General features: G+C 45.9%; 1 protein-coding gene across 1 annotated transcript in view; it reads left to right on the top strand.

The window, feature by feature from the left end:
- The window catches only part of AK5 (adenylate kinase 5), a 359,252-nt gene that overhangs the window by 30,051 nt on the left and 301,341 nt on the right, over positions 1-27,860 (top strand). The window contains exons 2-3 of the mRNA XM_077450424.1: positions 22,782-22,968; positions 25,939-26,106. Coding sequence (XP_077306550.1) covers positions 22,782-22,968; positions 25,939-26,106 — 355 coding nt within the window. The remainder of the gene's footprint in view (positions 1-22,781; positions 22,969-25,938; positions 26,107-27,860) is intronic.

The raw sequence follows: 27,860 nt of genomic DNA, 5'->3' as shown, positions 1-27,860 counted from the left end.
CTGAAAGGAGTGCCGGGCCAGTGTGGCTCTTTGCTTCCAGGCACAACAGACGCAGCACGGCATGGCAACGTCTCACCTGGCATGTGGAATAGGTTCTGGGGAGCTTGGGCGGTGCAGTGGAAGAGACGCTAGCAGCGGAAAAGGAGGAGGCAGCTGAGGAGGAGAGGGAGGAGGATGGAGTAGGAGGAGGAGAAGAAGAGTCAGGCCTGCATGCAATCCGTGGCGGTAAAACCAAATCTACACGGGTGCCACGGGTTACATGCTTGACGGCCGTCAGAAGGTTCACCCAGTGGGCAGTAAAACTGATATACCTTCCCTGCCCGTGTTTGCTAGACCACGTGTCTGTGGTCAGATGTATCTTGGCACCGACACTGTGTGCCAGAGATACATTCACTTGCCGCTGAACATGGCCATATAGCTCTGGGATGCCCTTCTCTGAGAAATACTTCCTTCCTGGGACCTTCCATTGTGGTGTTCCAATGGCCACAAATTTGCGAAAGGCCTCCGAGTCCACCAGTTTATATGGCAGTAGTTGGCGGGCTATGAGTTCTGACAAGCCAGCCGCCAACCGTTGGGCAAGAGGGTTATCCGGCGTCATCATTTTTTTACGCTCAAACATTAGGCCCACGGAAGCCTGCCTTTTTGCAGAAAAATGTGAGCTTGGCGTGATGGAAGGTGGAGTGGAGGACAATTGTGAGGAGAGAGGAGAAGGAGAAGTAGAAGACGAGGCTGGACGGTGAGAGCCTGCAGTGTGGCTTTGTGTGTTCCGTTGCTCCCACTGGGCTCGGTGATGGCTGCTCATGTGCCTTCTTAAGGCGGTCGTCCCTAGGTGAGTATTGGGCTTACCGCGACTAACGCGTTGACTGCAAAGATTGCAGATGGCAACGCTATTGTCAGCAGCGGACACGTTAAAAAAAGCCCACACTGCGGAGCCATGTGCCGGTGTCCTGGGAGCGCCAGATGTGACCGTACATGGTCGATGACTCGCTCCTGATACATTTGCAGTCTGCTTTGTCCCTGCTGTGCAATGTAAGTCATTGCTGCTTCTCCTCCCTATCTGCTGGTCCATATCTCCCTCTGAACTCCCCTCCTCTTCCTCTCTTGTGGGCACCCACGTGACATCACTAGACACGTCATCATCAACGTCACCTTCCCCACCGCTATAAGTAGAGTAGGCAGCAACACCGGGGACCAACCTCCTCCTTGGGCTGATCTGGGTACTGGCGTCAGACTGCTGAGTAGCGCTTGTTGCTACCTCCTCTTCCTGATCCAATACCAAGAGTGGCTGCGCATCAGAAATGTCCTCTTGATATGGATCGGAAAATAATTCCAGTGACTCAAGCGGAAGGTATGTGGTGGTGGTGGTGGTGGTCGTGTTGTTGGTGGTAGTGTCTTTGGGGGTGCACATAGCAGAGAGTGAAGAAGAGGGTGCAGATCGAGAGGATGAGGAGGGTGCAGAAGAGTAAGGCTGAGCGAGCCACTCAACCAAGTCTGGTGCATCCTTTAAAGTAATTGAACGCACCTTCTGCAACTTCCCACTTTGGCTCAAGCCTGTTGCTCCTGCCCTACCCCTACCACCCCTGCGGAAGGGCCTGCCTCTTCCTCTGCATGTCATTTTTTAAATGACCCTGTGACAAAACTCTTAGTCCCTATACCGCTGAAGGACTGCTGCAGTATAGGTGAGCGGTCAGCAGTGGTGCACGTCAACCCTATCTATTGTGGACCTATAGCGGTCCTTACAGAACAGCAGACTGTACCGCACTCAAGCCTATGTACCGTAGCACCCTATACCAAGTTACCAGTCCTTATAAGAACTTTTGTGGACCAAGCAGGTTGTGTATTAGTGTTTAGCAGACTGTACGTCAGTCCCTATACCGCTGAAGGACTGCTGCAGTATAGGGCAGCGGTCAGCAGTGGTGCACGTCAACCCTATCTATTGTGGACCGATAGCGGTCCTTACAGAACAGCAGACTGTACCGCACTCAAGCCTATGTACCGTAGCACCCTATACCAAGTTACCAGTCCTTATAAGAACTTTTGTGGACCAAGCAGGTTGTGTATTAGTGTTTAGCAGACTGTACGTCAGTCCCTATACCGCTGAAGGACTGCTGCAGTATAGGGCAGCGGTCAGCAGTGGTGCACGTCAACCCTATCTATTGTGGACCGATAGCGGTCCTTACAGAACAGCAGACTGTACCGCACTCAAGCCTATGTACCGTAGCACCCTATACCAAGTTACCAGTCCTTATAAGAACTTTTGTGGAACAAGCAGGTTGTGTGTTAGTGATTAGCAGACTGTACGTCAGTCCCTATACCGCTGAAGGACTGCTGCAGTATAGGTGAGCGGTCAGCAGTGGTGCACGTCAACCCTATCTATTGTGGACCGATAGCGGTCCTTACAGAACAGCAGACTGTACCGCACTCAAGCCTATGTACCGTAGCACCCTATACCAAGTTACCAGTCCTTATAAGAACTTTTGTGGAACAAGCAGGTTGTGTGTTAGTGATTAGCAGACTGTACGTCAGTCCCTATACCGCTGAAGGACTGCTGCAGTATAGGTGAGCGGTCAGCAGTGGTGCACGTCAACCCTATCTATTGTGGACCGATAGCGGTCCTTACAGAACAGCAGACTGTACCGCACTCAAGCCTATGTACCGTAGCACCCTATACCAAGTTACCAGTCCTTATAAGAACTTTTGTGGACCAAGCAGGTTGTGTATTAGTGTTTAGCAGACTGTACGTCAGTCCCTATACCGCTGAAGGACTGCTGCAGTATAGGGCAGCGGTCAGCAGTGGTGCACGTCAACCCTATCTATTGTGGACCGATAGCGGTCCTTACAGAACAGCAGACTGTACCGCACTCAAGCCTATGTACCGTAGCACCCTATACCAAGTTACCAGTCCTTATAAGAACTTTTGTGGAACAAGCAGGTTGTGTGTTAGTGATTAGCAGACTGTACGTCAGTCCCTATACCGCTGAAGGACTGCTGCAGTATAGGGCAGCGGTCAGCAGTGGTGCACGTCAACCCTATCTATTGTGGACCGATAGCGGTCCTTACAGAACAGCAGACTGTACCGCACTCAAGCCTATGTACCGTAGCACCCTATACCAAGTTACCAGTCCTTATAAGAACTTTTGTGGAACAAGCAGGTTGTGTGTTAGTGATTAGCAGACTGTACGTCAGTCCCTATACCGCTGAAGGACTGCTGCAGTATAGGTGAGCGGTCAGCAGTGGTGCACGTCAACCCTATCTATTGTGGACCGATAGCGGTCCTTACAGAACAGCAGACTGTACCGCACTCAAGCCTATGTACCGTAGCACCCTATACCAAGTTACCAGTCCTTATAAGAACTTTTGTGGACCAAGCAGGTTGTGTATTAGTGTTTAGCAGACTGTACGTCAGTCCCTATACCGCTGAAGGACTGCTGCAGTATAGGGCAGCGGTCAGCAGTGGTGCACGTCAACCCTATCTATTGTGGACCGATAGCGGTCCTTACAGAACAGCAGACTGTACCGCACTCAAGCCTATGTACCGTAGCACCCTATACCAAGTTACCAGTCCTTATAAGAACTTTTGTGGACCAAGCAGGTTGTGTATTAGTGTTTAGCAGACTGTACGTCAGTCCCTATACCGCTGAAGGACTGCTGCAGTATAGGGCAGCGGTCAGCAGTGGTGCACGTCAACCCTATCTATTGTGGACCGATAGCGGTCCTTACAGAACAGCAGACTGTACCGCACTCAAGCCTATGTACCGTAGCACCCTATACCAAGTTACCAGTCCTTATAAGAACTTTTGTGGACCAAGCAGGTTGTGTATTAGTGTTTAGCAGACTGTACGTCAGTCCCTATACCGCTGAAGGACTGCTGCAGTATAGGGCAGCGGTCAGCAGTGGTGCACGTCAACCCTATCTATTGTGGACCGATAGCGGTCCTTACAGAACAGCAGACTGTACCGCACTCAAGCCTATGTACCGTAGCACCCTATACCAAGTTACCAGTCCTTATAAGAACTTTTGTGGACCAAGCAGGTTGTGTATTAGTGTTTAGCAGACTGTACGTCAGTCCCTATACCGCTGAAGGACTGCTGCAGTATAGGGCAGCGGTCAGCAGTGGTGCACGTCAACCCTATCTATTGTGGACCGATAGCGGTCCTTACAGAACAGCAGACTGTACCGCACTCAAGCCTATGTACCGTAGCACCCTATACCAAGTTACCAGTCCTTATAAGAACTTTTGTGGACCAAGCAGGTTGTGTGTTAGTGTTTAGCAGACTGTACGTCAGTCCCTATACCGCTGAAGGACTGCTGCAGTATAGGGCAGCGGTCAGCAGTGGTGCACGTCAACCCTATCTATTGTGGACCGATAGCGGTCCTTACAGAACAGCAGACTGTACCGCACTCAAGCCTATGTACCGTAGCACCCTATACCAAGTTACCAGTCCTTATAAGAACTTTTGTGGAACAAGCAGGTTGTGTGTTAGTGATTAGCAGACTGTACGTCAGTCCCTATACCGCTGAAGGACTGCTGCAGTATAGGTGAGCGGTCAGCAGTGGTGCACGTCAACCCTATCTATTGTGGACCGATAGCGGTCCTTACAGAACAGCAGACTGTACCGCACTCAAGCCTATGTACCGTAGCACCCTATACCAAGTTACCAGTCCTTATAAGAACTTTTGTGGACCAAGCAGGTTGTGTATTAGTGTTTAGCAGACTGTACGTCAGTCCCTATACCGCTGAAGGACTGCTGCAGTATAGGGCAGCGGTCAGCAGTGGTGCACGTCAACCCTATCTATTGTGGACCGATAGCGGTCCTTACAGAACAGCAGACTGTACCGCACTCAAGCCTATGTACCGTAGCACCCTATACCAAGTTACCAGTCCTTATAAGAACTTTTGTGGACCAAGCAGGTTGTGTATTAGTGTTTAGCAGACTGTACGTCAGTCCCTATACCGCTGAAGGACTGCTGCAGTATAGGGCAGCGGTCAGCAGTGGTGCACGTCAACCCTATCTATTGTGGACCGATAGCGGTCCTTACAGAACAGCAGACTGTACCGCACTCAAGCCTATGTACCGTAGCACCCTATACCAAGTTACCAGTCCTTATAAGAACTTTTGTGGAACAAGCAGGTTGTGTGTTAGTGATTAGCAGACTGTACGTCAGTCCCTATACCGCTGAAGGACTGCTGCAGTATAGGGCAGCGGTCAGCAGTGGTGCACGTCAACCCTATCTATTGTGGACCGATAGCGGTCCTTACAGAACAGCAGACTGTACCGCACTCAAGCCTATGTACCGTAGCACCCTATACCAAGTTACCAGTCCTTATAAGAACTTTTGTGGAACAAGTGAGTTGTGAATGTTTAGCAGACTGCAGCAGAAGGGCAGCAGTCAAGTATAATATCCTTTCTATATTTGGAAGAAAGAATATTATACATGTACAAGCCTATTACTGTACCACTGATACCAGTCCTGAAAAGAACCTTTGTGGAACTAATAATAACAGCAAGTCTTTAAAATTACCCTCACTGCCTGACAACACTGCTTCCTTCCTGTCCCTATACAAATTGGCAAAAAAAGAGAACGATTAGTGGTTACTGGAACAGCTCTTTTGTGGACCTTGATAGTAACAGCTAATGATGATGATGATGATGATGATGATGAAAGACTAATCTGGCTGTCCCTGTAGCATACACCGTCCTTTCCCTTTCTCTAAACTAACAAAAGACACTCAGGCTGCTGCAAGAATCAGCAGCACAGCAAACCTATCAACACCTAACACCTATACCAGTCCTGAAAAGAACTTTTGTGTACCAAATAGCTAGTGGTTTATCTCTCCCTACTCCACACAGGAACCTGTCCCTATCTTAACAGAAGAAAGAATGTAAAATGGCCACCGGATCGGGTGTATTTATAGGTTAGGGGGAATGTACAAGTGTCCATGTGCTGTCATGTCTCAATTGGCTGTCCTGTATCACATGATAAACGTGTCACCAAAGGTTAAAGTTCTTGTATACATTAAACACGTAAGTCCGCCGCGGCGAACGACGGAAAAAGGCGTTCGAACGTGCGGACCGCGAATGTCGGAAATTCGCCGCGAAACGACCGCCGGGCGAACCGTTCGGCCATCACTAATCATCAGTGCCCTGATTACATTATAGCACAATCAGTGGTCATCAGTGCCCATAAGTGTGGCATATTAGTGCCTCCTCATCAGTGAATGAGAAAGATTACTTATTTATAAAATTTACTGACAGAAACTAAGTACATTTTATTTTTTTCAAAATGTTTGGTACTTTTTTTTTTTTTTATTTTTTTTTTAGTAAAAACAAACAAACCCAGCTGTTATTGAATACCACCAAAAGAAAGCTCTATTTGTGTGAATAAAATGATAAAAATTTTATTTGGGTACAGTGTAGCATGACCACACAATTGTCATTCAAAGCGCGACAGCGCTGAAAGCTGAAAAATGGCCTGGGCAGGAAGGGGGTGTAAGTACCAGGTAGGCAAGTGGTTAATGTCACTGGTGATGTCAGTGGCAGTTAGTTATTTCCCCTCCAGCCTAAATTAGTGTCAGATTGTCCACCACAATATTGCAGTCCCATTATAAGTTGCTGATCACCACCATTAGTAGTATAAAAATAAAATAAAAATTAGTATACATCCCATAGTTTGTAGACTATTTACTTTCACACAAACGAATCAATATTATACACTTATTGGGATTTTTACCATCAGACATGCAGCAGAATACATTTTGGGCACAATTTATGAAGAAATTTGATTTCTAAATTTTATTTTATTTTTTTACTGGGTGTGTTTTGTAGCAGAAAAATGGAAAATTCCTATCAAAATACTTACCGTAATTTTCCTTTTCTGATGGACTCCATGGCAGCAACGTGTGGGTTAAGTCCCGCCTCCACTACCCTATAGGACACTATTACCATAAATCTTTGCTCCCTGCCCCTGGGCGTGTTCGGTAACTAGCCTACTCCAGCCATTTGGGAGGGAACTCCTGCTGCCATGGAGTCCATCAGGAAAGGAAAATTACGGTAAGTATTTTGATAGGAATTTTCCATTTTCCTGACAGACTCCATGGCAGCAACGTGTGGGAAATAACTCGCCAAACACACCCGGGTGGGCAAAATGCTGAACAAAAGATTTATTTAACACTGTCGGCCAACAGGACTTTCAAACCAAAATCAACAGAGGATAAAGATGCTGGCTCAACACAATAGTGAGACATGAAGGTATGAATTGAAGACCAGGAGGCCGCTCTGCAGATTACATCAGGCGCAACATGACACGAAGCTGCCCATGAGGTTGAGAGACTTCTGGTAGAGTGAGCTGTAACCGCCTCAGGAGGAGCCAAGCCCTTCTCTCTATAAGCCCATTGGATTGCCTGGACCACCCAAGCAGCGATGGATCTAACGGAGGCCTTAGCGCCTCTATTTTTCCCATTAAATAGCACGAAGAGGAAGTCAGATTGACGAAAAGAAGCTGTAACATCCAGATATTGTTTTAGAGTAACTCCTAAATCGAGTGGATGTGGATCCGGACTTCCAGCAGAATTGAAGGTAGGAAGAGTGATTTCCTGGTTTTCATGGAAAACAGAGGTAACCTTGGGATTTGTCCCCAACATCGGAATTAGGACTACCCTATCTGGAAAGAAGGTGAGAAAAGGTTCCTTTGCGCCTAGAGACTGAATTTCGGAGATTCTCTTCGCCGAAGTTATGGCTACCAGAAAAGAGGTTTTAAGGGTTAATTCCCTGATTGAGAGCGTTTTGTCAAGTTGAGAGAAGAAATCGAGAACCAATGGAAGGTCCCATTTGGGGAATCTAGGCTTCCTTTGTGGCCTAAGCCTGACTGCTCCTTTGAAGAATTGTTGGACCAAGGGATGATTGGCCAGTGCGACTCCAGAAAAAGCTGAAATTGCTGAAACCTGGACCCGGAGAGAACTAACTGAAAGGGAGATATCCAACCCTGATTGTAAAAAGCTTAAAACGTCCCGGACTGTCAGGGTATTACAGGAACTGGACCTTGAAGATAAGTGATCTGCAAACTTCGCCCAAATTCTCTCATATACCCCGTTAGTACTACTTCTTCGTGCACTAAGAAGAGTGGGAATGACTTCTTCCGGACAGCCTAAAGCCTTCAACCGTCCCCTTTCAAAAACCAAGCCTTTAGGCGCAGGTGATCCGGGCAAGGATGTAATCTCGACCCTTGAGACAGAAGGTCTGGTCTGGATGGTAAAGGAATTGGATCCCTGACACTGAGGAGTATCAGAAGCGGAAACCAGGGTCTGTTGGGCCAATAAGGGATTATGGCTATCACTTCTGCTGTCTCTGACCTGAGTCTCCTCAGGAACTGATGAATGATAGGAGTTGGAGGAAAGGCATAGGCCTTGTGGAACCACCATTTCTCCGTCAAGGCATCCACCCCGTAGGCTTGAGGATCCCTGTACCTTGAATAATACTTCTCCAGTTTTTTGTTGCAGGGAGAGGCAAACAGGTCGACTTCTGGGGAGAGCCCCATTGTCAGGATCCAGTTGAACACTTCCTTGTGAAGAGACCACTCGTTGTTGTCCAGAAGTATCCGGGAAAGAAAGTCTGCCTGAATGTTCTGAATCCCCGGGACATAGGATACTGTCAGATCCTTCAGGTTCCTCTGAGCCCAGTTCATGATCGGTTCCACCTCCCGGAGAAGGGATAGACTTCGGGTACCCCCTTGCCTTCTTATGTACACTACTGCTGTGGTATTGTCTAGCCTGAGTGAGACCGAGGCTCCTGAAATCAGATGCCGAAAAGGCTAGCAGAGCTTGAAAGGCTGCCCTTAACTCCAGGATGTTTGACACCGTCCCTCTAGAGGGGAGAATCCAGGTGTCCTGAGCCACTTCCGCCAGACAGTGGGCGCCCCCAGCCTCTGTTGCTGGCATCCGTTGTTATAGTGATCAATGAGGTGGGGGGAATGGAATGACAGTTGCAGAGATTTTCCCGTTGGAGCCACCACGGAAGGGAATTCCTCATGGATAGGGTGATACGAATCAGCTGGGTTTTGCTGCCTGACCATAGATGAAGGAAACCCTTCTGAAAGGGCCTCATCCTCCACTGTGCCCACCTCACCATCGGAATTGTCGCTACCATAGTGCCTATAATTTTCAGGCACTGGAGAGCCTGGAGATGAGAGGCAGAGAGGGCTGGACGGATTCTGTCCCTGACCACTGACAACTTCTCTTCTGGTAATGAGATGGTGCCTCTGACAGTGTTGAATAGGGCCCCTAAGAACACCAGCCGCTGAGATGGGACCAGCTGGCTCTTCTCCAAGTTCAAGATCCACCTGAACTCCTGTAGGGTGGAGATGACCTGCTTTCTGTGTACCAGAAGTTGATCCTTGTCTTGAGCCAACAACAAAAGGTCGTCTAGGTAGTGATGTAGATGAATTCCTTTGGTTCTCAGAAGAGCTACCACTGCCAACAGTACTTTTGAAAATACACGAGGAGAAGTTGATAGCCCGAAGGGAAGGCATGTAAATTGAAAATGGCTTTCGCCCACGGAGAAGCGGAGAAACTGCTGGTAATTTTCTGCAACTGGGACATGAAAATAGGCGTCCTTGAGCTCTATGGAGACCATCCAGTCCCCTGCTTGAACAGATTGTTGAATTGTGGATAATGACTCCATCTTGAATTTTTCTTTTTTGATAAAACTGTTCAAGTGAGTTAGATCTATGACCGGCCTCCAGGCCCCGCTCTTTTTCTGGACCATAAACAAAGGAGAGTAGATTCCCATGCCTCGCTGAATGACTGGAACATGGATAACGGCGCCTTGAGCCAACAAAGATTGCACGTAGGCTAGAAGAATTAGCCTTTTTTTGTCTGAAGCCGGAAGAGAGGTGGGGACCCATCTGAGCCTGGGAGATTCCTTGAACCTGAGGAGACAGTCTTGACGGTCCAGAAGTCTTGGATCGAGGCCGCCCAGACATGGTGAAAGTGGAAAAGACGAGCCCCCACCTGCCCTGTCTGAGCGGGCCCAACCTCAAAAGGATTTAGTCGGTTCCCTCTCTCCCTTTAAATCACTTTTGGTAGATTTTTTAAAAGAGGATTGTCTTGATTTCCAGGACCTGGAAAACTCACGGCCCGGTCTGTAAGGCCGCGTACACACGCGGGGACTGTTCGCTCAACTTTGTCCGTCAAACAGTTTCAGCGGACAGTCCGCTCAAAATTAGCATGGACGGACTTGCCCACACACGACGAACGAACAGTCCGCTGAAACCGTGCGCGATGACGTGAACAGCACGTACGACGGGACGAAAAATACGACGTCCTATACACTGCAATACAACTTTCGGCGTGTAAATCCTTTCTGAGCATGCGCGGAACTTAGTTTGACGAACAAGCCTACACACGAGGGGACTGTTCGCTGAAACAAAGTTTCAGCGGACAGTTTTTCGGAAATTCCGAAAAACTTTGTTCAGCAGACTGTTCGCTGAAACTGTCCGCTGAAAGCCCACACACGAGCGGACTGTCCGCCGAAACACTGTTCAGCGGACAAAGTTGAGCGAACAGTCCCCGCGTGTGTACGCGGCCTAACTGCGAGCTTCCCTGGCTCGTTCCTGGTACTGCCTCTTTGGAAAAGACCTTCTCTGGGCTTGCAAACGCCGGTCCTGGGGAAGGAACCCCGACTTCCCACCAGTAGCTCGGGTAATAGCCTCATCCAATTTATTGCCGAAAAGGGAGGACTCTTCAAAGGGGATACGGCACCATACTTGTTTTGATGCTGGGTCCGCCAGCCAAGGGCGGAGCCACAGAGCCCGTTTGGCCGTAACAGAAGAAAGCATCACCTGAGCCACCAGGCGTATGATGTCGATAGAGGCCTCCCCAAGAAAGGCGGGGGCCAGCCTAAGTTCTTGGATAGGCGAGCTCTTAGCCGTATCTTCAGAGATATTTCTAAGCGTCTCATCTACACCATCTGTCCATATCTCCATTGCTTTGGACATAGCGGCCAGGGCTAGCGCTGGCTTACAGGCCATTCCTGCTGTGAGATATACTCTCTTCAAATCAGCATCAATCCATCTGTCCAGAACATCCTTAAAAGACACAGTATCCTCTAAGGGACGTGTGACATGTTTCACCAGCCTCATGACTGCTGCGTCTACCAACGGTGCTGACTCCAAATGCTTCACCTCTTCTTCATTGAAAGGATAGAGTTTTGAAACCTTTGATAGCATGGAATTTTTCTTTTCCACCTTGCCCCATTCATCTGTGATAATCTCACCTAGCTCAGAGATAAAAGGAAAATTAATCCTGTTCCTTCTTTAGTTGCTTAACGAATTTTATCTGTTTGGAAGGAGCAGCCACAGAATCTTCCCAGTTCAGTGTCTCTCTAACAGCTCTGACCAGAGGAGGCAGTAGAGCGAAATCAAAACCCACACAGGGATCACTTTCATAAGAGTCACTGTCAGATATGGCAGCTGAGGGGTGGCTATGCGCAGAGGATTCCCAAGTATCCTGCAGCTGAGTCTCCCTTCCTGGAGAAAGTGGCAGCTCTGCCAGGGGAACATAGGATTGGCCCTCAATATTTCTGAGGGACTCCTTAACAACTTTTTCCACCAGGGTTTTAGGTTGTTGATCCGCGTCACCCCTTTCATTGGAAGCCTTGGCGTAGCAAGGATCGCACAAAGATTTTCCTGCCAGTACAAGAGCTCTGCACCCCCAACAGACACTAGCTGAGTGACTAGATTGAGTCCTCGAGGAGTGCGACCGTTCCTCACTACGGTGTCCTGATCTTGACGAGGAACCATAATGTTTTGATTTGGAAGAGGAGTGCCGGTGATGCGACTTGGAGGAGTCGCTCCCTCTGTGAGAGCTGCGATGCTGTTCTGACCTGGAAGGGCTGAAACAAGAACAAGACAAGAAACCACAAGAGACAAGACATCAGGACAGAGCTAACAGATAAATACCCCTCCCCCACCAGACCTTCAGGTGATCATTAAAAATACCTTTTATGAGAGGGCTGGCCACAGACAGGCGGTAAAGAATCCATGTCCTCAGCAATATCCATACGCGCTGAAAAGATGACAAGGGATGAGTGCAAGGGACAGGGAAGGGATAGCCACCCTGTCCCAGAATGCCACTTACCAGTAGATGCAACACAGAGGCAGGGGGAAGTCACCGCAACAGCCCGCAAGCATTCCCAAAGCTTGCAGACTAATTCCCCATTTAAATAGCCCGCCCCTGTGATGTCACCGCCGTGCCTGTGCGCATGCGCGAAATAGCGGCAATTTGCCGCTATCGCGCATGCGCAAAACCAAGCCTTGATCTCAACCGCATTCGCGCATGCGCAGTACGGCCGAAAAACGCAATCCCGGAAGTAGAACGGCGGCTGGAACGCGGAAGAACCAGCCGCCATGCCTGCACATACAAATAAACAGAAAAAACGAAGACAGATAAAAGATACAAAAACTGCTGCCATAATGAACTTATAGAACCTCTCACCACTCCCACCACGATCGATCACTCGGCCGAAGATAAGGTAAGATGACACCGGACTTTCCAGGGGGCAAAAACAGGTCACCTGCTAATAGCTGGCTATCCGACCAATGCGAAGCCTGCCTGCCAGTGGCCAGGACATGGGCTTCTTCACAGCGCCTCTTCCACTGCCCACTCCATACCCTGCTAATAGCTAGGGCTTAGCGGAGTAATGCGACTTTCCAGACCCAGAGTCGCAGACCGGCCGACCTCGATCGTGGGGATGATAAATCTTCAGGTAGAAAGACCACCTCTGGGTCCTTCGGAGGAGGACAAAAAAAGAACACGGCCAGGGGCAGGGAGCAAAGATTTATGGGAGTAGTGTCCTATAGGGTAGTGGAGGCGGGACTTAACCCACACGTTGCTGCCATGGAGTCTGTCAGGAAATACATTTTTTTCTGTCTTTTTTTATTTATATTGCAAAAAATAAACGCAGTGGTGATCAAATATCACCAAAAGAAAACTCTATTTGTTTGAAAACAATTACTTAAATTTTGTTACAGCTTTGCTTGACTGCACAATCACAGTGCTGAATAGAAAAAATGGCCTGGTCATGAAGGGGGTAAAATCTTAACATTCAATTTTGGAGTGAATCCCTATGGTTGAAAGCTAATGTCAATTTTACCTCACTGGTGATTCAGAAATTGAGTTTTGAGTAAAGCTGGCCATGCACTGGTAGGATTTCAGAGTTGGATTGGTTGCCATGAACCAACAATAAAATTAAGGAGACACTGTAGGGAAATTGCATCATTTCTGCACACTGGCTTATGGAAGAAAAAATATTATCCATGGATACATTAATGTTCCAGGACATTTTCAGGAGGATGGGGTGGGGGAGGGGAGTTGCTGTTGTAATCTAAAAGAGTAACTCCACTTTTGTTGAATAGAAAAATCCACTCTGGGTGATCTATGTACAGTGCAGGAATTTTAACAAATGTAGCTGAGACCTACCTTTTTATTACTGAAGAGATAGCTGTTTCACCAGACTGATCACGTACTCTTACTGATTGGGAGGGTCTGGTTCATTATAATGACATTGTGCGCTTTCTGTGTTCTAATGAGGGAAGCTGTAGGGTCTGCATTCCTTTAGAAGCATTTAACCATTGGAGTTTCTTACTAAAACCTACATTTCTGTTGCAGAGGATTCCTAAAATCTGACTTGTATATAAGTGTGGATGTCTGGAAAACTCAGTGAGCCAATCACACAAGTGGGAAGGGACATTTTGGAGCCATTTTGTGCACAAACAATGTACAGAATGCCTCCAGGTTTTCGTTTTTACAGAAAAAACAGCAACTGCCAATTGAAAAGGAAAGGTCATTTTTAAAGTGGTTCTAAAGTCTAACTGTTTTTACCTTAATGTATTCCCTGAATTAAGGTATAAACACTCCAGTAACAATCCCCCCCCCCCCCCAGCCCCTATCTCCCCTGATGTCTCACAGGAGACAATGGCAGCAGTCTAAGGAAGAGACAGGGGGCATGGCTTATCAGTGCTGTGTGTACCTATAGATGGACACAGCCCGGAGCAGGAGCACATGGCTCATCAGGGGGGCACTTGTAGGAAGAAGGAGCAGACCTTCAGTTTGATAGTGCCAGCATAGTTCCAGGTTCAATGCTACTTGGCAAAATCAGCTGCATCCCACCAATGATCATTTCAGCTGCATTTAGGGTGGGCATTTTCCCTTTTGACCTCCAATGAATTGGTTTTAGCATGGATTCCTGGAGACGCAACATTATTTTTAGGATTTCTCTTGGGTTAAAGGTTGAAAAATGGTGCCACTTGAGTGACCGGTCTGAGGCCCCTGACATCACTTCCCAGATGGTGGCACCACGCAGCAGTCTCAGGGTTTTTGGATGTCTACACAAGGGGTACATTTACAGGTAAATAATTCTATAAAATACATTAAATGCACAAACAATCTTATACAACGACTGTTACATATAGTTAGTAAGGTTGAATAAAGACACCAGTCCAGCCTAAATGAGTGTGTGTGTCTACAATTATCCTTATCCCTGTACATTGCATCTCATTATGATGCTCATCTATTATATTATTTATTTAAGGTACCCTTATAGCGCCATCAATTTACACATACATTGCACACTCACATCAGTCTCTACCCTCAAGGAGCCCACAATCCAAGGTCCCCAACTCACATTCATATACTAGGGCCAATTTTGGACAGAAGCCAATTAACCTACCAGCATGTCTTTGGAGTGTCGGAGGAAACAAGAGTGCCTGGAGGAAACCCACGCAGGCACAGGGAGATCATGCAAACTCTAGGCAGGTAGAGTTGTGGTTGGGATTTGAACCAGCAACCATTTTTACTGCTAGGTGAGAGTGCTAACCTCTACACCACTGTGCTACCCACTACACTGCTGTTGACTGGAATGTTCTGGTGAAAGGGTCTTAGATAAACCCGTTGCTTTGTCCTATATGGGAAGGAGTAGCAATGGAACATAATGAAAACCGTAATCTCTAACATACTAATGGATGACTGATTCGGTCTTGCTAATATAGTCATGGTAATGGGCAACAATATGGTGGCACATGGAACGGAAGAAGTCCTTACACTTCCAATCTTTATTTGGGGAACGAAGTAGAGCTAGGGAACGCTAGGGTTTCTTCAGAGGTTTCTTGAGATGTGGCTGGTTGACCTTCAATTTGATGGTACCAGCATAATTCCAGGTCTAATGCTACTTGGCAGAGCCAGCTCCATCCCACCATCATCATCATGATCATTTCATCTGCACTTAGTTTGGGCATTTTCCCTTTGACCTATGATGACTTGGTTTTAGCATGGATTCATGGAGACCGCAAAATTAATTTTTTGGGTTTCTCTTGGGTTAAAGGTTGAGAAACTCTTATATAGAGTGTCACTTGAGATTGATTGAGATTTGAGTCTGCTGGGGCTGCTGATATCATAATCAAGATGGTGCCACCCAACAGCAGTCTCAGGGCTTTTGGATGTCTACACAAGGGAGGCTTTTACAAGTACATACCAAGCATAATAATGTTAAATGCACATATAATCTTATTGGAAGATGTTTGTTGAAATGACTGGTCTGGTGACAAGGTCTCTTTAAGAGGAGATCTTGAGCTTATGATTTGGAGGTTGTCATGAATGTGTTGGCTGACGAGGCAGGTTTTTATCAAATACTTTCATAACTATGGCATTATCTGAAGATTTAAACATGGAAAGAATGAGAATGATCGGCTCTCCAAAGAAAGTGACAAAGAACAAACCAATGTCATTTTTCAAACAGGACAAAAACAAATGCAGGAGATTTCTATATCCCTGTTGTGCATGTCGCACATCTTTCTTCCATGATTGTTCTAATTAGGCTAGGCATCATTTGTATCCGAAACATGACAACCCTAATGCAAATCAATAACTGCCCTGAAGCTTTTTAGGGATCATGTAGATGGCTGAATGAATGAATGAATGAAATACTTGTATAGCGCACAATGCGAGGTGATTTTCTTCCAGGCGGATGTTGATTGGTAGAGCATTCCATAGCCAAGGCCCTTGGACAGCGAATCTCCGATCACCCTTGGATTTATACCGGGCTTTGGGCACGAGGAGGAGGTTTTTGTTGGCTGATCGAAGACTGCGGTTTGGTACGGCTGTACCTACTTGTCAAAAGCAGGGCTACTCAAATGCATGCATTCAAGAGTAATGCACACCTACTGACAGGAAAAGGCTGTGATTGACTGGCAATTTAAATGCACCTCATTAAAACCTGTCCAAAGAAATGCAAAACAGGTCAAATGCAGCCCCTAAATTGCCATCTACACTGCTCTATTGAGGTCAACAGGAACAGAGTCAGATTCATAGGGGGGCAGAAGGGGAAAATTTCCCCGGACCTCCTTGCCACAGGGGCCGACAGACTTTCTTTATAAAAAATGTAACTTTTATTTTCACTCAAGACTCCAGTAGTGTGTTTGCAGCCTTTGCCAAGCTCGGTCATAACTCACTCCATTTTAGCAGGCAGTTTTATTACATGAAGAGCTTGCTGATACCTTTCCAGGTGTCATAATATATTTGAGCATGGTTGTTTCGGGAGAAAATGACCTTTTGGGAGAAAGGTCGTTCAGCAAATTGGCACTAATAAAAAAATTATCTGAAAGCCAGGATGACCTGTGAATGACTAAGTGCTCTGTGCCTACTGGCTGTCGAGAGCTGTGTCCTCAGGAAGATACAATTTGATGGGTTAGTTAAAGATTTTGCAGATGCTAACTGCAGGAAGAAAGACTTCTTGTAAATGATGTACTTTGATGCATAACTGAAGTATGACAGGTCCAATTATCCGTGCAATGTGTATTCTTACAGTCAATATTGAGGAAAAAAAGTCAGACAAGTGTCTTCTTCTGAGCCTATTTTTTAAATTTTTTCTAGAACAAGTGCGATTTATCTTTTTATTTGTTCTTTAATTTCATTTCTGTGTTGAAGGGCCCTCAAACTTGAAGTGTCACAAGGTTTAAATCCAGCACTGAATAGGCATATGCTGACCTGTGTTGATGTGCATTTCAGAATGCAGGAAACAACTCCTTTAGGTGTCGTCAACGTACAGGTTAAGTCATTGGCAGCATCGACTTGTAAACTCCCAGTCACTATAGCCCTAGCATCAGTGGGAGTAGACAATGAATCAGGCTTGGTGGACACTGGGAATAAGAAAATGACATGGCGCCTATGATCAGTAAGAGGAGGATGATTGCCCCATTATTGGTATTGGAGAAATAGTGTTCCATCGATGGTGACAGTGGGAGGAATAGTGCCCCACTGTTGGCGTCAGTAGGAGGAATGGTGCCTCATCATTGGTGTCAATGAGATGAATAGCGTCTCTTATCAATGGGAGAAACAGTGCCCCAAGGGGCAGATGAAGGGAAGCAAAGGGCCACATCCAGCTTGCTGCAGTTTGGAGACCCCTGCTCTATTAGCAGCACTTCCAGGTTCAAAGCTGTCAATCTCCCAGCTGCTCTGGCCGCCAAAGAATCTGGTTGAGCACTGTCTGTACTCAGTCGGCTGCAGCAGAGATGACATTTGAATCTGATAGACCCCTGGTGTCTCATTTTAAATATAACCTGTCTCCTTTTTAAGATGGCAATAAAGTTAGGTTAAAAAAGAAAAATGTTTAGAAACACAAAATGGGCATGTCAGGTGTGCGTGCGTAAATGAAAAAAAAAAATTAAAAATTATTCAACACATTTTGTCATCTATGATGTCATCAAGGGCACAGTGAGACAGTCAAGGGAGATGGATCGGAAGTTGTTAAGCAGCAATGGTTACTATGAATGGCTTCTCAGTGGAGGTGGTGATTGACATACTGAGTTTCATTCTTATATGGCTTTTTTCTGTGTTGCAAATCGTAGTATATCTTAACCACACGAGAGGTCCTGAGTTTATTTTGCTTCTTTGTTTCTGTGTTTTATTGTCCTACTTTGTATGTTTATTATATCGTAGTGGCTTGTCAGTGTGGGCTGGATACAGGGGAGGATATTTGCCTGTGACCACCCAGTATGCATATTTATCCATCTACCTTGATTGTGTCTCTCTCTGCTCCCCCAATGACGTCAAAGAAGACGAAAAGCATTGGAAGGAGACTGGTGGTCTGAGGTGCTCAGATGCACCTTTTTGTGTGACCGAGCCCTGAAAGCAGTAATCTGCAAGTGCTCGGGCAAGAATTTTACACTAAAACAACTCAGGGGGTTTAGTACTACTTTAATGAGCAGATTTTAGAGTCTCTGCATCAAAATTTTTCAGCAAAACTGATAACTTCACAATGAACTATTTCCAAAAAGGGAAGTTCTGCTTTATATCCTGCTCCCCTTCTCTACCACATTTTGTCATTTTTTTTTCCACTAGAATCGCTTCCAAAAGTTCTCCTCCCTCCCTATACCCTCCTTGGACACTTCACAGGTCCCAGGAGGCTGCAGGACCATGCGCGGCTTGCACATGTGCAGTGAAAAGCCAGCCAAGAAGCCGCAAGGATGTTTGCACCTGGGACTAGACATGTGCGGTTTGTTTAGTTCTGAATTAAAATTCGAACGAATTTTAGTTTTTCAGAAATTTGGAATTAGAATAGTGCCGAATTTAAATGAATCCAAAATAACGTGTAGCGGTCATAACCCTTGGCAGGGCAGCCTTAACTTTTGGGCTTACCGGTTACCTCCGCTTGGCTTATTCTTCCACGTCTAGGGGTTCCCAGGGTTAGTACCCAACAACTTTGGACGCTGACACCATAAAAGTCCTTTAGAAAGGTTTTTATTTGCAGGGGTAACATCCAACAAACACAGTCTCGTATGGGAACAGAGGGCAAGGGTGAAGAAACTCAGGCACCTTGAACTGCTAATATCAGAAAGTCTCTAATACCACCCAGAGAGTAGCCACTCACAGCTGGGCGTTTCAAAGCTGAATAAATCTCTAGCCAGAGATTATGGATGGCAGTCAGCACTTTGACCTGAAACTTGTGAAATCTCTGAGCTTGAGTAATTTGTAACAGAAAGTAAACAGGAACCTTTCCCTCAGTACCTGGAACGTTCTCTGTCTCCTTGGCAGTACTGGAAAAATGTGGATTCATTAGTGTCCCTCACAACTTAGCAACCAGGCACTTCTTGGGATGCCAGCTTGTTGACCCTCCTCCGAAGAGTCCTCCCCCGGTCGCTTACACGAGCTGCGGTGCCCCTCCAAGCCCAAAGCACACCCGGACACCTTGAATCCTCCCTCAGTTACTGGGCCTCGGACCAGCCAGTTCCGAGACTCGGGAACAGACGGATCCTCACCCCAGACCAGGCGGGTCTATTGGGGCTAACCAACCGCATGTTGCGGAGCGACACGCGCTCCCGTGACCAGGACCCCTAGCGGGGCTACCTGGTCCAGAATCAGGAACAGGCCGCTATGGCCTCACAAACGAACCCAGAACACGTGACTTCAACATCTTAAATACCCTTCCCCAGACTCCTCAGCGGGGAGCGGCACACCCACTGATTGGTTCCGGGGGAACGCTGATACCCAAAGCGTCCAACTAGGCCTGGTTCTGAGCCTGTCATGTGCCTTAACTGTACACATGACCAGGCAGAGCTCCAATACAACCCAGCCAAACTGATGTCAAAGTTAAACCTACATAATTAACCCTCAGAACCCCTTCAGAGCCGGTTCACACGGGGGGATCCGACTTCAGGTCGCCCCTAGTCGCCTCAGGTCAGACAACATGTAAAAATCAATGTAAGTGAATGAGAGCCGTCTTAATTCACACTACTGAAGTCCCTCCGACTTCAGAAAAGGTTCCTGTACTACTCCTATCCGACTTGTTGGCGACTGGTACCCATTGATTTCAATGGAGGTCGCCTCCACGTCGGATCTCCGTCTATACGGAGGCGACTCTCACCGAATTATCAGCTCTCAAGGGGAAACTCCTCGCCAAATTTATTAAGAAAAATTGGCGTGGGTCTGGGACTGTCCTCTGGGACTGTGACATCATATTGGGCGGGGACATCACCCGGGATGTGCCTATATAAGTCGCCGCACGCCACGTCCCTGTCATTGTGAGCAGAGACAGCGACGAGGCAACATCTCCTGAAGAGAAGAAGAGAATAAAAGAAGAACAGAAGACGGCGACAGCGGCAACGGCGACAGAAGGACCGGGCCACCACTTGTAAAAGAGCTAGAAGAAGGCGCGGTGGCCCGGCAAGAAAAACCGAAGAGAAGGGACAAGACCCCCGAAGTCGGAAGAAGAGGGCGACGGCAAAGAAGAAAGCCGGGCTCCTCCGCTAGTAAAAGAGCTAGCAGAAGATAGCGGAGGAGTCCGGCGAGATATATATATATATATATAGATTTAAAAAAATTTCTGCAGGTGAATGGGTAGGGGTACATTGTACCCCATACTCATTCACATAGGGTGGGGGGCCAGTACGGCTTACCCTCTTATTAAAGGGGGCTCCCGGATTCCGATAAGGCCCCCTCCCGCAGACCCCGACAACCAACGGGTTGTTGGGAAGAGGCCCTTGTCCTCATCAACATGGGGACAAGGTGCTTTGGGATCGGGGGGCCGCGCGGCCCCCCCTTCCCCAAGGCACCCCCCATGTTGAGGGCCTGGTACGACTCAGGAGGGGGGGTGCTCGCTCGTCTCCACCCCCTTTCCTGGCCGGCCGGGTAGCGTGCTCGGATAAGGGTCTGGTATGGATCTACAGTATTAGAGTATTTGTAGCTGCTGACTTTTCATACTGCACTAAACGTTGGTAATACTCGGTGCACCATCCACCCTTGTCCAGTTAAACCAGCTTTTGGCCTCTTATAGAGTTTTACAGTGTGTCTCTGCCTTCCACCCCTTCCTCCCCCACCAAAACGCCAAAACGCCAGGATCTGATGCATCAGGGCTAAAGCCCAATGTGAATGAGTCATTTTTTTATTTTTTATTTTACTGCTTGTTATATTAAATCCGGAAAGGAGAGATAGAGGGGAAAACTGTACCTAGAAAAACAGAGACAGAGATCCCACTCAAGAAAATCTTAAAATAAAAACGTATTTATTAAATTCCATTAAAAAAGAAGGGTCCTCTCTTTAAAACATATCATGAGGGTTATAACACACAATTACAACAGTATGCAACAAGCGTATAGAATCTTTGCGTTTCGCAATGTTTGCTTCTTTGGCATTTACGCTTAGTGCCGGTTCACACTACAGTGACTTGGGATCCGACTTGTCAGACCAAGTTGCCCCAAGTCGCTGGACATAAAAAATTCCATTGATGTGAAGGAGACCCGTCCTGATGTACACTACTGAAGTGGCTCCGACTTCAGAAAAGGTTCCTGTACTACTTCAAGGCAACTTCACCAAGCCTAAGCCCTTGTACACACGGTTGGACATTCCAACAACCAAATCCGTCGGATTTTGTCCGAAACTGTTGCATACACACAGTCGAACAAAGTTGTCAGAAAATCCGATCGTACTTAAGGTGATGACGTTATTTTGTTAGGACGGGACTACGTTCAGGCTAGTAGCCAATAGCTTTGGTCTAGGAATTTGATCTGAGCATGCGTGGCACTTTGTCCAGAATTCTCTACATATGATCGGACAAAGTCCGATCGGATCATGTTGTCGGAAAATTTTATAGCCCAGCTGGAAAACTCGGTCCGTCGGATACTCCAGCGGAAACAGTCGGATGGAGCCCACACACTGTCGGATTATCCGACAACACGGTCCTATCGGACATTGTCCATCGGAATGTCCGACCGTGTGTACAAGGGCTAAGAGATGACCAGCTGAAGCAAATAAACACGTTCAGTGAGAACAAAACACAAAATAATGAATCCAAAAACAAACAATAGACCCTGGAGGTTTGGGGGAAAAAAATCCAAATTGCTGAGTAAAATGGGCATGGGGCCCAGTGATTGCAGTGGGTTTTGCTTTAATAAGTAACAGCGGGTTGGCTTTGATGCCCCCTTGTGATTTATGTATTTTTATGTTTAATTTTCTTTTGTCTTTATTTGTTTCAGCTGTTCATCTCTAATCATGAATCCTAAAGAAGCAAAAATTGTGAAACGTGTCAATTCTATACACTTATTGCACACTGTTATAATTGGGTGATATAACTAAAAACATTCATGATATATTTTCAAGAGATGACGTTTGTTTTTAATAGAATTAAATAAATATGTTTTTTCTATTAAGATTTTCTTGATTATTTCCATTGTCAGGCACAGTTAAAGTCCTCCCTTATGCAGGATCTCTTCCTCACTGTTTCTAGGTACAGTTATCCCCTCTCTCTCCTTTATTTATCTATTTATTAATTTTTTTGATTTATTTATTTTTTCTTTTGGGGATGGTGCCACAATGTGGATACAGTCATTGTAACGCTCTGCCCACACACTAATCAATTGTTCTACAGTTTACTTGTTGTTATATTACCTCTGTGTCCATAGATGGTCAATACTTAGAGGCTGAGTCCTGAACTTTTCACAATACGAAGGGAATTTAATATTTTTTTGTTATTAAATTTGTTGTGGTCCATTGTTATCTTGTTGAGTGCACGCTTTCCCATAAATTATTTTTACACAAAGGTAAACAGATATAATTTCTTCTGTTATTTCACCTCCAGAGTCCAGATAATTGTTGGTCCAGAATAGCAGCAGATTAGTTCTCAGTTGTAAACTCATTATCTGATTCCATCGTGTTCATCGCAATGGCAGTAACGCAGACCCAAGTAGATCAATATAAAATAATCTGAATTCACCCTGAATCTTCTCTTCCAACCTTGCAGGGCCTTCTGAATGGATTAATGTACTACAGGCCAGATGATCCAGTGGATTACTTAGAAAACTGCTTGCAAAAAGTGAAAGAGCTGGGAGGGTCAGAGAAGGTGAAGTGGGACACGTTCGTGGGTCCGGATAAAAGAAACTTACCACCACTCAACGGTGGACAGGGCCGACGGGCGTTCTTCAGAAATGGTAATATATAAGGCTGTTTATTTTAAGTTTTAATCCAGGCAAACCGCTAAATACACAGATGAAATACATATGAGCTGTTTTATCTCAAGGGGGTTTTATTTAAAGGGCTTGTAAACCTCAGACATGAAATATGAACAAAGCATATTCCCCCTAGTGTGTACTTGTTTCCTTTAACCACTTTAACCAACCCCAGAAGGTTTTACCCCCCCCCCCCTTAATGACCAGTAGGCTTGTGCAATTCATTTCCTAATGAATCGAATTTCGGCCGATCTTTCGGACATTCGGATGCATCCGAATAAAAAGATAACCAATAACAACGAATACGAAAGAAATATAACAAATGAATTTGAATGAATTCGACATGATTCGGTAATTCTTTAAAGATCTAATGAAACAAAAGGTCAGCTCAAAGTAAATCTTATAGTCCAATCAGCTAATTAATTTTGTGCCGGAGGTTGGATTACTGGCAAAGTGCATTCCTGAGAACTGAGTTAGAAGGGTGTTGTATTGTATTTGAGCCGAGGAGAAGAGACGTTGTCATTGTGTGTGTAAAAAGATTCAATAAGCAAACGACTTTCCAAACTACGAATCATTATCACGAATGTCTATACATACATAAATAGCGAATTTCAACTAATACGAACGAATGAATTCGTCACTCTACGAATAATAACGAATTATCCGAAAACTTATTAACGTAACATAACGAATATAACAGAACGTAATGATGTATTTTACGAATGACAACGAACCGAAACTAAACGAAATTTTCCGTTGTGCACAAGTCTAATGACCAGGCCATTCTATATTTATGCTTTTGTGATTTATAATAAATATTGTGGAGGTAGCCTTTGGGTATGCATACTTTTTTTTCTTTTTCTTTTTTGGTATGTTGCTATTTTGTAATCACACCCTCCCTGTACTTTAGGGTAGCACCACCTCCAATTTTTACGATGTAATGCAGGGCTCCCAGGACCGCCAATCTTTTTTGGAATCAGTGAAAAGAGAAGCAGCACACTGACTGGCTCAAATTGTCGTCACTGTGTCCTCTCCTCCTGCATGCTCATTGCTTTACAGCACACCCGATTGGCTCCTTGTGCTGCTTCTCCCGCCCCCTGCCAAAATCCTGCTGCACTGGGACTGCAAGAGGCTGATATCAATTATACCAAATTGAAAATCGAGTACTACACTGCTTACATTTAACAAAATAAATCTAATAAACGTATCAATCAATACAGATCTGCAATTATTTGTCTCCTCTATCTGCCTGCAATTCATCTTTAAATGGTTAGTTCACCTTATCAGAAAAAAGAAAAGATGAACTAACATCCTACACCCTGCTCACCCCCTTGGTCCCCAGTGAACTTACCTCCATGGGTGATACATTTTCACTGTCCACGCAGCCCTTTGCAGCAGTCCTGAGGTTTGAAAACAATGCAGTTTGTCTTTCTTCCCTCCTTCCATCTCTCCCTAGGGATGCTGGGACAAATCAGATTGCTCAATTGGTCAGTGTGGTCATGTGCTGGTGCTGACCAATCAGAATCACTCAGATCCGTCCTGGTCTTCCTAGGGGAAGAAGAGGAAGAACCGCACCGTTTCCAAACCCCAGGACCGCTGCGGCGGGCTGTGTGGATGGTGAAACTGTATCTAAGTATGGCGGCGAGCAAGAGGCTAGGGAGGGTGTTGGGCAGTAGTTCATCTTTTTTAATTTTTTTCTGAAAAGGTAAATTTACACTGTAAATATTTTTATTTTTATATTCTGTTTTCTTCTACAAATTATGTCAGATTTAACATTTACATTTAAAAAAAATATAATTATTAACTTTTAAAGTTATGCGGTGGACCAGGGGTCTCCAAACTTTTTAAACAAAGGGCCAGTTTACTGTCCTTCAAACATTAGGAGGACTGGACTGTGGCATGTGGGAGTAGAAAATGGCCTGGCATCAGTGGGAGTAAACAATTCCCCATGATTGGTATTAGGGGGAGTAATAGTGCCCCATCATTGGTATTAGGGGGAGTAATAGTGCCCCATCATTGGTATTAGTGGGAGGAATAGTGCTCCATCATTAGTATAAATGGGAGGAATAGTGCCTCATCATTACCATCAGTGGTAGCAATAGTGTCCCATTGTTGGTATCAATGGGAGGATTAGTGCTCCATCATTGGTATCAGTAGTAGTAATAGTGCCCCATCACTGGTATCAATGGAATTAATAGTACCCCATCGGTGGTATCAATGGGGGGAATAGTGCCCCATGATTGGGGTTAGTTCTAGTAATAGTACCCCATCATTGGTATCAATATGATTAATAGTGCTCCATTGTTGGTATCAATGGGAAGTATAGTGCACCATTATTGGATTTAATGGGAGGAATAGTGCCCCGTGATTGGGGTTAGTTCTAGTAATAGTACCCCATCATTGGTATCAATAGGATTAATAGTGCCCCAGCTTTGGTATCAATGGGAGATATAGTGCACAATTATTGGAATCAATGGGAGGAATATTGCTCCATCATTGATGTCAGTGGTAGTAATATTGCCCCAACGTTGGTGTCAATGGGAGGAATAGAGCCCCATCATTGGTATCGATTGGGGGAATAGTCCCATCATTAGTTGCTGACGGGGGGGGGGGGGGGAATAATACCCCAAGGGCCATATAAAAGCAAGCAAAGGGCCACATCTGTCCCCCAGGCCACAGTTTAAAAACCGCTGCTGTAGACAAATATGAAATTGTAGTATTTGAAATTTCTCTACAAACAATTTCTCTACATTTTGTAGATCAACCCCCGACTGCTGTACCTGGGGCAGAGAGCACCCATCACCCTGAGTTAGGTACACCACTGATCAGCAGATAGTCAATAAAAGCAGCCTGCATTCTTCTTTTTTGACAGGTTTCCTTCAGTTGTAGGTATGTCATATTTTTTTTCTGAATTCTTCCCTAATATTTTATGCCCTGCTGTTTTTGTTCTAGTGTTGCCAGAAAGTTGCAACTTTCCTTATCGGAGATATGACCGGCTGCCTCCTATCCACCAATTCTCTATAGAAAGTGATACAGATCTCTCAGAAACAGCAGAATTGATTGAAGAGTATGAAGTGTTTGATCCATCCAGACCACACCCAAAAATTATACTGGTAATTGGTATGTATACATTTTTAAAGGGAAACTGAAATAGTTTTGTGATTTATTTTATTTTTAAAATGTACAAGCTTTCACGTTGATATTTTTGCCTCTTTTGTTGTGTGTGCGTGTGTTTTTTTTTTTTTTTTCTATTGATATATAATCAGGAACTGAATTTATTCTCTCTTGAGAAGAGAAGATTAAGGGGGGGGGGGGGGGGGGGGATATAATCACATGTATAAATAGATAAGGGGTCCACATAGTAAACTTGGTGTTGAGTTATTCACTTTAAGGCCATCACAGAGGACAAGGGGGCACTCTTTACATCTGGAGAAAGAGAGCTTTCATCTCCAAATATGGAAAGGTTTCTTCACAGTAATAGCTGTGAAAATGTGGAATAGACTCCCTCCAGAGGTGGTTCTGGCCAGCTCAGTAGATTGCTTTAAAAAAGACCTGGATTCTTTCCTAAATTAACATAACTGGGTACTAACATTTATAGACAAAGTTGATCCAGGGAATATCCGATTATTTATTTATTCTCCTACTGTAGCAAATTGGATCATGCTTTGCTGGGCTTTTTCACCTTCCTCTGGATCGTCTGTGTGTGTTTTTGGTTTAACTAGATGGACTGGTGTGTTTTTTCAACCTAACTATGTTTAGCTCTGTATCTAAATTCTGGCTTGAGCTATTGAGCTTTTCAACAGGGCAGCTAAGGTTGGCTATAGAGGTATATATTTTGCTTTTTTGTTGTTATCAACCAGCAGGCTGAAAAGAATGGATTTCCCCATCCACACAAGACCGTTGGATGGAGGAATCCGCCCCACTGTAGAGGTCGACCGATATGGGTTTTTCTCTGGCCGATGCCGATGCCGATATTTAGAAATCATGGCGGCCGATAGCCGATATATGATGCCGATTTTTTTGGGCCGATATGTTAGGCCGATTTTATTTTATTTGTTTATTTTTAATCCCCCTTGATCTAACACACCTTTCCCACTGGGGCGTTTTTTAAGGCGCTTTTGGGCTAAAAATAGCGCCTGTAAAGTGCCTGCAAAATGGCTCCCCTGCAGTCTGTGTGAAAGACAGAGTGCTTTCACACTGAGGCGATGCGCTGGCAGGATCTTAAAAAAAAAAGTCCTGCAAGCAGCACGTTTGGAGTGGTGTATACCGCTCCTCCACCACTCCTGCCCATTGATATGAATGGGCACCACTGCCGAAGCGCATGCAATGCGATTTGGCAGCGGTGCTTCATGGGCGCATTTAACCTCTTCCTTGGCCGCTAGCTGGGTTATATGTGCCCCACTAGCAGCCAAATAGCACCGCTAAAATGATGGTAAAGAGCCGCTAAAACTTGCGTTTTACCATCAACGTCTGCCCACTCCAGTGTGAAAGCAGTCTTCATAAGTGATACAGAAAATTTCTTACACTTAAAGCGGAGGTCCACCCTAAAATGGACCTTCCGCTCATCGGAACCCTCCCCCCCTCCGGCGCCACAATTGGCACCTTTCAGGGGGGAGGGGGGTGCAGTTACCTGGATAATCCAGGTAACTGCACCCACTTCCGGGCTAGCTCTCTGCGGAAAGGGGCGTACATTACGCCCCTTTCCGCAAGTGCCTGCCCCCTTCCGCAAGTGCCCCGCTGCCTGCTGGGAAACACACAGATCCCAGAGGCAGCGGGGACCGTCCTCATTGCGCAGCGCGGCTCACGCATGCGCAGTAGGGAACCGGGAAATTAAGCCGAAAGGCTCCATTTCCTGATTCCCATACCCAAGATGG

This window comes from Lithobates pipiens, unplaced genomic scaffold, assembly GCF_037356315.1.
Source record: "Lithobates pipiens isolate NorthernLeopardFrog02 unplaced genomic scaffold, aLitPip1_a1.2 Scaffold_23, whole genome shotgun sequence".
In the NCBI taxonomy this organism is placed as follows: domain Eukaryota; kingdom Metazoa; phylum Chordata; class Amphibia; order Anura; family Ranidae; genus Lithobates; species Lithobates pipiens.
Note: the sequence above shows the minus strand (reverse complement) of the source record. Positions and strands in the feature narration are given on the sequence as shown.